This window comes from Camponotus floridanus, unplaced genomic scaffold (genome assembly GCF_003227725.1).
Source record: "Camponotus floridanus strain SB8 unplaced genomic scaffold, Cflo_v7.5 scaffold17, whole genome shotgun sequence".
NCBI classification, from domain to species: domain Eukaryota; kingdom Metazoa; phylum Arthropoda; class Insecta; order Hymenoptera; family Formicidae; genus Camponotus; species Camponotus floridanus.
The window spans coordinates 2,200,285-2,214,992 of record NW_020229292.1 but is presented as its reverse complement, the minus strand read 5'-3'; the positions used below and the strand labels follow the sequence as shown (position 1 = coordinate 2,214,992).

General features: G+C 30.5%; 1 protein-coding gene across 3 annotated transcripts in view; it reads right to left on the bottom strand.

Moving 5' to 3' along the window:
- LOC105257840 (repressed by EFG1 protein 1) overlaps window positions 1–14,708 on the bottom strand; it is a 52,224-nt gene that overhangs the window by 3,687 nt on the left and 33,829 nt on the right. For 2 of the 3 annotated variants that reach the window (XM_011268726.3, XM_011268724.3), the window contains exons 2-4: window positions 6,594–6,854; window positions 4,314–4,385; window positions 575–755 (exon numbers count right to left, since the gene is read on the bottom strand). In XM_011268726.3, coding sequence (XP_011267028.1) covers window positions 575–755; window positions 4,314–4,385; window positions 6,594–6,814 — 474 coding nt within the window. In that variant the 5' untranslated portion in view covers window positions 6,815–6,854. The remainder of the gene's footprint in view (window positions 1–574; window positions 756–4,313; window positions 4,386–6,593; window positions 6,855–14,708) is intronic. The other variant, XM_011268725.3, reaches the window with a different exon arrangement.

The following is a 14,708-nucleotide window of genomic DNA, read 5'->3' as shown; positions in this document are numbered from 1 at the left end:
TAAAATAAATATATATAAATAAATTTTAGAATGATCTAGTATTATTATCTCGATATAAAAATATCTTATCAAATTTCTATTGAAAAATTTATCCCAGCATAAAAGAAACTTATTTAATGTAAATAAATCTAGTTTGTTATAAAATGTGATGTCGGGTTTCGAAAGCGGAATTTACCGCACAAGTAGCACGATCTAATTACTTATTAGCGTAATGCACAATGTTGTTAACTCGCGTCGTAACATTATTTTCTTCGTCTATTTGGATGAGCTACATAAACGCTTGCATCGTGCATTTACATGAGATATGCATCTCAAAGTTTCTATCGTCTTAATCAAATTATTTTTATATATTTTCTCCTCTTTTTGCACGTCTTATTTTATGCGCTTTAATCTTTGCAGCTCCAACTTCTTCGATTTTCAGTACTTTAGAAATTCAAAATCAAACCCTACAAATTTTGATTGCGATCCTTGAAATTGTTGGATTTCGGAATACCACACATTTCGAGTTTTTTATCTCGAATTTTTGTAATTGTAGATTTTTGGATTCCTGAAATATCGCGATAAATGTCGTTACCTGCGAAGACGAGTATCTCGCGGAATCGGGAGACGCCGAGGAGGACCTGGCGCTGCTGCAGGACATGCCATCGCTTCCTAGACTGCCGTGAAAACTACCGTGCAAGGAATTTGACAAGGGACCCGGTGATGCCGGCGACGCCGTCAACGGGGATTTGGATCTTACCGAGTCCGTCCTCGACCTGAAAGTAAACCGATTACACGGTGTACGGAGAAACACAGAGCTCCTTTTTGCTCTAGACAGTACAGCGACGCGCGGTATAAACACTGAATGCTTTAAACAAGCAGACTGAGTTTATTGAAATTCATTTGCATAAGAAGTGACTCTATTTCAGCAGAAATATATATAGGCCGAATTTCGTTTAGTCTGAATATACTATTTACTTTAAGAAGAATCCTTTAGAACTTAATTATTTTATATTTTTGTAGAAATTAACAAAAAAATCGTGAATTATATTTTTATTAATAATCGATCCAGAAAAAATAATGAAAAACATATTAAAATGTTTTTTAGAAAGAATTCTTATCAAAGTAATGACATCCAAGAAATGATGGAATTAAAGGAAGTAATCATTTTTTTCATGCAACATTAGACGGATAGATTAGAATAAAAATTGTTATAAATTGAATACACATATTGTAAAAATTCTAAAACAAGAAAAAAAAGAGTTTAATTTTACTATCAATTTATTTTATAATTTTATTTGTCAAAATTGATATGATTTTCTTCCTTTGATTCCGACAGTCAAAGAGGTAGTGACATTGAAATAAGTATGATATAAAGTCGAAAGTGTGTTAAAAAGATTGTGCAGTTGATTCAAATATTTTCGTGATGAAAGCGTAATAAATTGTAATCGAAAATTGCGTCCTTATCTTAAATTATGAATCTTATCTTACGCATCTCGTTTAAGAGCGCTGTTGCTTCTTTTCTCTGATAATTCTCAAAAACGCAGATATTACAAAGATATAAAATTATATCATTTTAATGCGACTTAATCTATTATTACGTTTGACATTATTTTATTTTGACAAAAATGAATTGCTTTTACATTATTTGCATAATTACGCGAGATACAATTAATACTTGTGACGCGTATAATTTCAAATAGTGCTGGTACATTTGATGCTTCTCGATGAAATGTAAGCAAGCTGAAAGCCATTGAAATAACGATGTGCGATGGTTTCAATCATATGAACGATTATTATGATTATGCGTACTGGATCAAAGTTATTAAATGTGAAGACATCTAACAATAGCAGCATTGTGCGATTACAAAGATGTCTCTAATCTAGTCCTCTAGAGTGTTTCACCGATAGACTGAATACTGTTTGCTCGTGTAAACAATTCCTGTCGCAGATCTCTAATCATTATACGCTTATGATGCAAATCCGCGATCGTTTCGCGCAAAATTGCACGTTGACTAATGAATAGCAATCTTGTCGGACTGTGCAGTTAACTTGCCATTATGATACGAACGGATACACCGTAGATAAACGACTGCCGCGAATTGCACATACATAATTCCATCACAGATATAAATGTCGATTTAAAGAAAATGAACATACATTTTTTTTTCGGAAGCCAGACGTTATTCGGTGAACTCGAGAATTTCGGTTATTTATTATACGTTTATAGAGCAGGCTCAGAATTCTGGGCTACAAGTTCGGAGAATATTTTATGTCCGATATTTCATGGATTTCCAGAGCAATTCGCAATTCGACGTCTATTTATGGGAAAGCAAACACATTAATATTATGCCAAATAAAAAAAAAATATCTAAAACAGAACTTACTTAGAATATAGATTTGAAAAAATTTCAAAAATTGTTGTGCACGACAGAATTTAATTCAATGTAAATTTTAATAAATAATTACCTGCATTTGAGTATGAAAATAAAATAAAATGAAAGGATATTCATTTGTATCGTGAAAAATAATATTACATTTTTGGATTTGTGAGAGTTAAAATATCAGCACGGTTCTATAAAAGAGATCCTTTAATCAAGCAATTAATAATTAAATAATAAATTTATTAAATAATAAATTTATTAAATTATTTTAATAAATTTATTATTTAATAAATTTATTAAAATCGAAACGACTTCAGTATTCAGCCCAAAGAGACGTTACGACATCAGAAAGCCAAGGGAGAGCTGAAAATCCTCTGAGGCTCTCACCGGGCCTTGTTAAAGATCACGTGAAACGAAATAGCGGCTTCATCGTGCGCTCACGTATGTACCATCACATACGTTTTTACGAGCACGGCTCGTACTTCCTCCTTCCTACGAGCCTCCACGGCCATGGTCGCTGCGGAAGAAAGGTTGTCGTTTCCTTTGTTACGTCGCGCGCAGAGAAGGGAGGCCAGAAATAAAGGTCCAGTCACAATAAAATGCAGCATGTCTTATAATGAAGCATCGATAGAATTTTTTGGCAAGTACTTTGAATTGATTTCTACATGATAAAAATATCAAGCTTTCGTAATTTTCGAGAATTTAAATATTTTCAGATAGTTCTTAAAATAAAAAGAAATATCAGCAAAACAAAATTAATTTAATTTATAAAAATTAATAAAAATTGAATAGAGAAGAAATGAAATTTTGTTATATGCCTTTAAAGTTAGATTCATGAAAACTTTTAATATTTATAATCTTGTAACTGTAATAAAAATTTTATATAATTATAAAAATTAATTTTCTGAATCATCAAGAAATAAAACGGAACATAACACATGTGTATTTGACATGCCATATTTTATTGCACATTTCCTCCATCTCATTTTTATTGCATTCATTATTCTTGACGCATTCAAACGAGTTGCATCGAAAGTTCTTCCTCGACCGCGTGGGCGGAATCGCATATCGTTGACGTTGAGCAAACGATGTGTTCCTCGTCGATAAAAATTTAATCCCAACAAAATCGACCTTGCGGCAATTAATCTTTTAGTTAAACGATCCGAGTGTGGATTTCTTTTTCGCAAGCTCATCAGCATACATTCAAGCGTCGTTACATACGCTTAAACATGATTAATCGTTGCCATTGAAAATAATTTATACGTTGCTAGTAAAATTATGTATTTAGAAAATTGTTACACTATATCTGAAAACTGTTTTCCATTAAATTGAAACGACAGATATATATTTTTACAACAAATCTTATGCATCTTGATAATTATATTTCACATTTTTAATGTACGCTCTGTAATAAATTTGATGTTCAGAAATACTGCTAATAGTAAATTATATATCAACTAAAATTAGAATTAATAAAATTGCCGTCCCACAAGTTATCATTACAATTAAACGAGAAGAGCCTATCTCAGTGATATAACTTAAAGAGAGACACGTATATATTTTACAGCGTCCGAGGATCTCGTACTTTCAATTTATTCAGCAGTAGGTTTCAATTTCGTTTCTGGCGAGTGAATATTATCGTCTTGTTACATTATCGTGAAAGCCGATAATTTACAGCGTTCTTACAAAATTGCTGTCCTCTTGCAACTCGTTTGAACATAAGCACGCGAACTTTCAGCTGTCACTCGGCTTTCTATGTGCCACCTACGTCGTACGCTAGTGAACTAGAACCACTTACCGATCCTAGTGAAGTTTCGGAAAGCATCTAAGTGACAACACATCGGCAAGATGCTGTCTGTAGCAAGATGATCTTTCATATGCTTACTTGCACTTCACTGGAATCGGAATATGGCTAGACTGCAAGTCTGCGCTGTCATATGGCGATTATACCTTTCAGGTGACACTTGATCGACAAAACCGACCACCTTCTTTTTCGTTCCTTGCACGTTGAGTGACGGCATACTACAAGAGCAACGATTTACACAAGAGGAATGTTAAATTGCAGTCACTTCTCATGAGCAACAGTAGGAGCGAGACAACTCGTAAAATAATTCTTTGTGGACTCCGAAAATCTTCATGTTCACAATAATGATAAGAAGTAATAAAAGACAAAAAAACACAGAGAGTAAATAAATTTGATTTGTCAAATATTACATTTCGTTGAAGATGATTTTTTTAAATTGTGATCAACAATGCATTGGAGATATATTTCAGAATTAAAGACAATTAGTAAAAATCCTCTCTTTTATTTACCTATAATGTTATCGCACAAAATATTATCAAAAAGAAATTGTTATAAAAAAGATAAAATGTAATATTTAAAAAAATAAATATAATAAGTAATAATATAATAATATAATAATATAATAAATATTATAATATAATATTTATTATATTATTATATTTAATTAATTTATAATATTACAATAGTATAATATAATAATATAATAAAAATTATAAAAATTTTAATATTATAAAAAAGATAAAAAATATAATATTTTATTGAATTTTTGATCAAGAAAAATCGAGATTAAATTGATCAGAGAATATATGTATAAATAATAAAAATTGTCTTGCTTTAGAACACTTTTCATGTAAAAACTGTATTTTTAAAAGGCATTGACAATTAGATTATTTTATTGATCGAATAATAAATATGTATATATACAATATATTTATTTATTTATTAATTCTATTAAAAATACAAGTTATCTTGACTCCTAGCATCACTCGCGACAGAGTACCGAGAAAAATTAATTGCTTTACAAGAAGCAGAAGATATTTCAAATGCCATACGACATTTCTCAAATTCTTTATAGACTTTGAAAGTTATGAAAGAGCAAGTATCGCTCTCCACACGAGAGAGACAGTTGAATACTTGCGGTCTGCGGTTTCTCTCGAAATATCTACACTATTGTATAAGGCGCCGTGAGCTATCATTACATTGGACTTTTCTCTACAAATATTTGATAGCTATCAATTATCACAAATTTAATATTTTATATTAAACATTTTAATTATATAAATGCAATTAAATTTCTAAAAAGAAAGAAAAGAAACAATAATCTTGTTACTTTATATATACCAAGGAGAAAAAGGAACTGAAACACAAGACAGCTGACTCTACGATAGATAGGGTTTTGTCTATTTTGAATCGTGTAACAAGTTTCCGGTACACATTCGTACAAGAAGGAAAAGCAATTCTAGTCATTAAAGAAACATTTTGCTCGCTCTAATGCAAGAAAATAAATTACGACTGTAATATCAATTTATCAGTTATTCTAAACACACATGTATACATTATTTTCCAACATCAGTGGTTTTCACAATTTTCCTTGAAAAATATCTTCAATATTTCTTCTTTTAATAAATTTTATAGAAAATTTTGAGATGTAAAGAACAAAATTTTAATAAGATATTTTAAGTATATTTCCGATATAAATATATTATAATTTATATTAAAATAAAACAGAACAAAATTTTACATATTTATTTAATATGTTTTTATCAAACAGACAGATAGGTATAATAATAATAAAAATAATTGCAGCTGAAAAACACTAATCACATTGTCATCTAAATGACGTGCTGACTTACGTAACTTCAAACTTTGATTACCATATAAAATGTATTTTGTATGTTTTTTTGAAGTTTATCTATTATATCTTTAAATTATAATTCCGCGAAGAAAACTTAATTTTAAAATAATTTTGTTGTTTTTAAAGTTATTTGTTACTAAGTTTTTTTAAGTTTTATTAACAATTGAAATAAACGGCGGAAATAAATTCTAATAGACAATATGTAAGAATAAATTATATACTTTAGAATTTGGAAAAACAATTATTTAAAAATAAATTTTATGAAATGGAATATTTTTTAAGGCAATGCTTTGAAATCTATTTATAGATCTATTTATAGATTTAGCTAAATAGATCTATAAATAATGAAATAGATCTATTTATAGATTTAGCTAAATAGATCTATAAATAATGAAATCTATTTAAATCTATTTAGATATTCAGATCTCTGAGATATCTTGTAGATTTATATCGTCCATAAATATTAAGTATTCATAAGTAACAACTAATGTAAGACTCGATAGAGGAAATATACATATAACGCTTTGCTATATTATGACATAATTAATGATAAATAAAAGAATTATCGAACCTGTTAGATTTGGGTGTAACGATGTCTCTCGTTTCGGAAGTATACTTCCTTTCTGCTCGGCCGCCGTTGAAGAGTTCGACAGTTTCCCTGGTAACAGTTTCCAGGAGAGGTTCGCCGCCCCGTCTCCCCTTGCTAAAAGTCCTTTGATCCGTTTTACGAACCATGACTACCCTCGACAGGGGCTGATTGAACTCGTGTCCGTGCATGGTCGGAGGAATCATAGCCAGCGACTGCGACAGAGGACCTCCGATTCGCGGAGATCTGAAACATAAAAAATTATAACAATTAATCCATATGTGTATGACATTTAAAAAATATAAATAATATTCGCATTATTGCTATATTAAACAGTAACACATTTGTACAATTTTTATTATTAATTTTTATTATTACAATTTTTATTATCAAAACTTTTAAAGACCAAAATTCCACTTAAAATATTAAGTACCCATTTATTAGATTTTAATTATTGTAACTAATTAGATTTATTAGATTTTAATTATTGTTAATTAATTTTTATGTTGCCTATTATTGATATCAACAGAAATAAAAATAATTCTAATGCAAACAATAAATTACGATGTGATAGATAATAATAATATGATTTCTGTATTATTTAAAATGTATATCCAAGCAAGAATAATATTATTTATATGATTTATATTTTCTTCTTTTTAAGCATGTCATTAATTTCATCACTAAATTTGGCTGTTACGTTTTTCACTTATTTTGCATCATATGCTTTTCGAAATACATGCCTCATGTTGCAAAATAGCGTACATTAAACGCTTACTAAGCAGAGAGATAAATTGTCATTGCTCCGTTTCCTCTTCATGATCAATGGTCACAACACATATTGCAGACCGGTTCTCAACGATACATACAATTAATGCCAGTCGCTAGTAACTTTAATTATTAACCGCCTTCTCTACAAACACTTCTGGTCTTTCTTACACGTAAATTAGTATCTCATTTTCTCTATTGACGTACGTTGCGAAAAAACAACATTTTATATCCAAAGGCAATAGTTAAATTGTCTACAAATCGGCGACTATTGCAATCTCATGTAACAATAATATTTGCAATTTTTTGTGGTAGAAATAATTGTATTATTTATTCAAGAGAGAGGAGAACAAAAGAAAAAAAGGTTTCCGATATTTCTTCTAATATTACTGAATAAAATAGTGGAATAAATAACTGAAAATTATGATTGACAAGAAAGGTTTGTAAAATTGAAATGGAGAATTTTTCCTTAAAAATTTCAAGTGAAATCTCTCACAGATATTTCTATCCTACTAATAGAATTTAATGCGATACCAATATTACACTTAAAGTTTGGAACTAATATTAGTTGTAATTAGAACGGAATAACTAGAACGAGATTCCTTTTCGACGTAAATCGTCGCTCGTGTGCAAAAACTTCGAATTAGCCGGACGATTAAACTGCAGCATGCACGCTAAAACTGGGCACGATGGCAAATATCCCTCATTAGATTTGCAGCATCATTTCGTTAAGAATCGCAAACTCGCGCAAGATCGCAAATTTATTGGGTTTTCCTCAAGGGATAATTAAAATGCTATTTTAATGATAATGCTTTCTTGTTTCCCTCTATTTCAAACTATTCAATAGATTCTAAAAATATCTTTCTAATACATTTGCAATTTTTTCAATTTTAGAAACTTAAGTTTCAAAACTGAACGGAAGTCAATGGAGTATCATTATCAAAATTATACCTTTCATTAGACTCATGTTTCTCTGCAAATGAATTTTCCGTTATGAAAATTGTGATTTTAACCACAAAGTAAAGTTGACATAGAAAGAGAACTTTTATAAAAAAAAATTATTTGTAGGATTTAAAAAGAATTTGCCCAATCCTATAAAAAAAAAGGCGAAACACATTACTAAAATATATTGCGTGTATCTTATGTTATATAATATCACAATAGAAATTATGATGTATCTTGAAATAACAAACTAACAATTTTTACTGCCATATGTTAAATACTAGTGGCAACTGTCAACTTACTATTGATATTCTCGCTTTTTCTGTTAATAATTTTTTTTTTATTGAAATAAAGCAAACTGATAAATCGAGAAAACATTGATTCTTCTAAAATCTGAAGAAAATTTTCTCTGAGAAAGCAAAATATTTCTTTCACATTTCTTGACATTTCTCTAAAATAGCTCAAATATTACTGAAAAATGTCTGTGAAATGTCATTATCGAAATGATATATTTCGAATCAACTTGCGCTCAAAATTGATCCCCGACAATCAAATCCATGAACGTTGTCGAGTCTTTTCTTGCGAGGAAAGTCGACCACTTCCGATAGATAACGGATTAGAATATTAATAAAAGTATAGCGCGCACAATTAAACTTCTTCATTCGATGCACTTTCACGGCGATCACTCGCGCGATCAATTCGGAGCAAGGCACTTTTCGCGGTTGCAATTCTATGCATGAATTTATGACTACAAAAATTCCATTCGTCAAAATATGATTATTAACAAATAAGGATTATTTATCTCACTCTTCCTATTTATATCAAATAAGATAATACAGATAAATTTTTTTAAATGCGTGCGATCACTTTACAAATATCCACCTTTCTCGAGAAGTTCCAAAAGAATCTAAAATTAAAAAAAAAAAGGGATGACGACCACTTACGATGTAAGCGGCTCGACTGACGGAAAAGTCGGCGTTTTTAACAAGTCCCTCGATAAAACTTCATGGCTCCCGGAGCTCCAGCTGCACTCGGTGTAAACCGCACGACAGAACGAGCAAAACTGGCACGGATCGGTCACGAAACAGAAAGAGAGAGACGGTTCCTCTCCCGGAGAGGAAAGGTGGCCAATTAGCCGTTACTCGGCGCACATGCCTCGATCAACTATCCGATGCAGCTGCAGCCGCACTGGCCGCGCTCCTCGACGGAGCGATGCTCATAAGTGTTCACTCTCTTGCGGATCTCCCTCGATGGACCGCGTGATGCAAATCGTTCAACTCTTCGAGCGAAGATCAGAGATCGTTTCTACTCGATATAAAAAAAAAAAGAAACAAATCCCTTTAATGAATCGTTGATTGAACAACTGACGCTCGACAAATTCTCGCGAAATTTAAAAAAAATTAAAAAAATATATATATCTCAGCAAACATCAAGTAACATTTATAAATTTTCCCGCTTAACAATATAACTGTTGCATGTTATGTAACAGTTATATTATAACTGTTATTTGGCGTTTGCTGGGATCGCTTTTAATTTGGAAAACGGAATTCGTTCTCCGCGTCACTTGCGAAATATGGAACGTCAAAGCTTAGAAAAGCACCAGAAAGAAAGGTAGTGGCAAAAAAATGACTTCATGCACGATGCGCGCACAGGTTTCTTCCGCTTTCGCGACAAAGCGTGCTACTGTGCGCCTCGCGGAAAGCAGCAACATAATAATAATTCGAAAACGAAGACGGCCGAGCGTGTACCGCTATTCCGGCTGACCGGAATCACCACTCTGGAACAGCACGATATCGTCTCCTGCTCGACTCGAGAGCAGAAGCGCATTGATCTCAAGCGTGTGTGAAACTATCGCGTAATAGTAATAGTAGTGCGTGGAATTTGCGACTCTAGATTTACGCTACTGAAAATTACGATCGTTTCACACTGCAAATATACCTACTTAAAATCTCTAATTTCATTTATTTTTTATTTTAAACCTTTCAATTTTATTTATCTCCAAGTAATTGGCAAATGGCACGAGACAGGTGCAATAACTTTTCGCTTTTTAGAGCGATATATTTGTTTATACATTATTAAAAATTATAAACCAGTATATCAATAATTTGAAGAATTTGAAGAAGATAGTTTAAAGAATTTCAATTTTGTTAAAATCATTAGCGGCCATTTATGATACAACTTTTCTACAGCTCCTTCCTCTTGTTACTTTTAATTAACTTTTAATTAATTTGATAAACATAATAATATAGATTAAATTGTTAAAAATTTCTGAAATCTCTTTAATTGTAATTAAGGGAAATTTTAATAATATTGAAATAATTTACATAGGAATTTATAAATACAGCTTTTATTATTGATTAATATTTGTTATGCATTAAATGATTTTATCAAATCTCTCCTCCTCTCTCTTTTCCTTCTTTCTATTTTAAATTTAAATGTAAAATATTTTCTATACCTCATGCAATCTTATTCTATCATATTTTCACGCTTACGCATGACTTTCACGTACAAAAATTATAGGAACAGCGAGACTGCAAGAAGGCATATCGCATTCCTGTAACTCTGATTATCTGAACAATTTATCGGCAAACTTAATTTATAGCAACTACAAGTACCGATATGCAACTATGCAGGCGGAACATTCGAACATCGAGATTATCGAAGTAACTAATTAACACGATGATAAGAGGAAAACTTATGAAACGCATGGGACAGAATGTTTCCGGTTGAAAGGGGAGATTCTCAGTTTCGCACACTACTTTCATTTACATTCGAAGAATGGTCATTTCTTCGCCAACTTCCTCGACGAGAAGGAAACTATTCTCTGATCTCAATAACAACTTCGCATGATCGATCCATCGCGATTATGCGACTGTCCGGTCTTACCTTACATCATCGCGACCTTCGATCGAACTGTTATTCTTCGATGCACGTAATTAATCTGGCAACCTTGAGAACGCCAGCTTCATCTTTTAATATTTCATTACGTGATAAGAAAAATGTTTGGAGTTTTATTTACATATTTTTTTATTACAAAGAAATCTATTTTTAATAGCAATTGACTTGAATGAAAATAAATTGTCAGAGATTTAACAGGATCATAATGTACGTAATATTGAATATGTTTAATATTAAGTAATATTAAATTATATTAAATTTAATATTAAATTTAATATTAAATAATATTAAATAATATTAAATAATATGCATAATATTAAATATTTTTAAAAGACACCGAATGAGTTCATCTAATTTACTTGAAAAAAAAATTATTTCTATCTTTTTTTTAATTTACTTTAAATTATTTTTAATTTCATAAACTAATTTTTATAGTTGGGTGATCAAACATTTTATGATCTAGATTTTTATGATCTAGATATAGAATTTTTATGAGTTAGATCTAGAATTTTATGATCTGGATGTGTGTAAAATATAAGGAACCGTTTATATAATACAAATAAATTTAATATATAAATAAATACTAAAGTGAGAATTATTATTGACACTTTCCAATTAATAAAAGGGATAACACAATATTTTTCGAATTTTGAAACAAATATAGCAACTCACGGGTTTGTTAAATATTTCGACAATGAAATGCAAACAGGTAACAAGTATAAATGGACTATTTGCGAAAATACAACGATACGTCTTTCCAAATTGCGCCAATTAAAACAAAAGAAAGGAAGTTCTTATTAGGAATATGTGAATGTTACGAATATTGTATGCAATTGTGTGTAAATGTTCTTTCTTGTGTGAATAGAAGATACGAAAATTTAGAAACTCCGCATCAATATGTAACTTTTAAAACATCAGCAGTGTCAGAAAGAAGCACTAAAAAATATCAATAACTCGACACTTCAATATATACATAATATACATGTATCGCGCACGATAAAATTTACAATATAAATATTTCACATTTTATATCTATTTATTTTTATTCTTTCAAAATTGTTGGTTTAATTACTTTGTTATTTTTACAACATTTGCGAATATCAACAAAACTATCTCACATATCTTTAATTATAATACAATTATAATTATTGTAAAGCTTATTTACATTAATACGTGTTTAAATTGATTTATAATGTGATAAAAAAAAATTTCTGCTGCAAAATTTCGCTATGTATTTTCTTCTTTACTAAACTGAAACTTTATAGTGAATTGCATTGCATGCAACATACCGTGTCCTCGTCGAGAGCGTTCAAGGGTTGATAAAGGAAGCGTTGCATAATTTGCCGACGCGTTGCACGTGAAACGAAATATCGACATTCGTTCAAGGCCGAGTCAAGTTGGTCATAGACACGACAGTGGAATCTGCATCACAATGTCGTCGGTTGCCAGTCGAAAAGCGGAATACGAACGAAATTGTATAATAACTGCCTCATTGATGCCCGGCGCGAGTAATAAAACGCGATTACGTAAAATCGCGTCACGAAACGGTGTTCGTAAAAGGAAAACCCAGTCTTGACTTTTATCAGCGGAACGAAATCCATGACGCGATTTCGTTGAAATCACGCAACGAATCTCCTCTAATTATGTGCTTGGAAAGTATAAATTGTATCGATTTAAAAAAGTTTTTAATGGCGCCACGTAATTTCATGTGTTACACCTGGAACGCTAAAACTGCTATCACGTCTCGCGTGATCGTTGTATACAACTTGCTATCCTTTTCTTCTTTGACTCTCACGCTCGAAATCAATCTCTTGATTATGCATTTAAAAAAATATTTATTATAATGCTTTTTTTACTGATATATTGACAGTCGTCAAAATAACTTGGCTAATATATTTTTATTAAAGTTTATTCTAAAATTAGATTGTTAAATTGATTTTGCATTCTCGCTTAATTAATGCTATACGAAACAACGTAATAATTAAAGCTTAGATTAATCGCTAAGATTATCGTTAAAAAAACACCGACTATAATTTAAACGAACAATAAAATTACTCCAAGAATAAAAAACTCATGCATGGGAATGATTTGCTCCAGACGCATGTATATTTTTTTATATCGAGCGATGTATTGCGTGCACAAGGATAACACAACAAGATCATCACGGTCAACTTCCGGTGCGATAATCGTTATAAATACAATAAACTCGATTCATGAATTTGCTATGATACAAAAGATACGACTGTTATATTTGAAAAATTCGCGAGATATTAAAAAGATCATGTAATGAAAACGCATATTGGAAATATTCTTACGCAATCGTCAATACATGAAGCGGTATCAGCGAGAGGTACAGAATAATTATCTTAATTGCTTAATCAGAATAATTATCTTAATTGTTACGGTCGAATTGGTCGTAATTAATTTGTTGTGGGGTACTACATCGAAAAAATAATTAACCGCATTAAGAGAGATAATTAAATTTTCAATCAAGTGATATCAAAGTCATCTAAAAAAAACAGAAAATATTAAAATATTAGAAAAGTTGATATACTATCTAGATAAAAAGAGTTAAATAACATTCTAGACTAAAAGTAGTTAAATAACACATTCTTCGTTATTATATTATATAATTTTTATTGTAATTGTTAAACTATTCGCCAGCAGAAACTTTCAGACTTTATTTCATATATAATCGACATATATGTATATATTGCATCAAATAATATAATTTTCATGCTATTCATCAAACTATCTCTTATATAAGCTTATTCGAAAATAACGTAATTTGAGTTCTGAGAAACCTAAGAATCGATAATATCGAACTTCATTAATCACGTTTAGCATCAATGGACGTCAAGTGTGTAATCGGCTAGAAATGGATAAATTTTTTTTTACGATTAAAGTAGAAATTCTTCATAAACATTTTTACCATATTTTGAGAAATAAAGAGCTCTGAATGTACAAGAATAAAAATTTTAAGGAGTGCATACGTATCATACATAGTACTATAACTTATAAGTTATCTATTTATCTTCAACTGAAAAGCATTCGAGTGAAAATCGAAACTAGTAAAGATCAATTTACTGCGAAGAGCGAAAGGTATATTACGAGAAGTATCATAGATAGTTTTAGAACACTAGTGCTCAAAGGCTCGTGTTAGTTTTGCAATCGTTGCTTTAAATTGTACTTAAATTTAAATTGTAGTATTTATACTTGATTTTATGATTTATATAATTCACAAAATATTATATACATATATGTATATAATATTGAGATTATTTATTTCTGTTACTCTGAAGCAAGAATTAAAGATAATCATGATACAAAAGAGACGTCTCTTTTTAATGAATATTTTATACAACGTCCTTAGATAACGTGAGCGAGATATTATATCTAATGCAAATTTACAAAACATAAACATTTCATCAAAAAGCTGCGGTTTTCTCTACGACCTCGAATTTTAGGCTTCTTCGATTCTACGTTGAAATT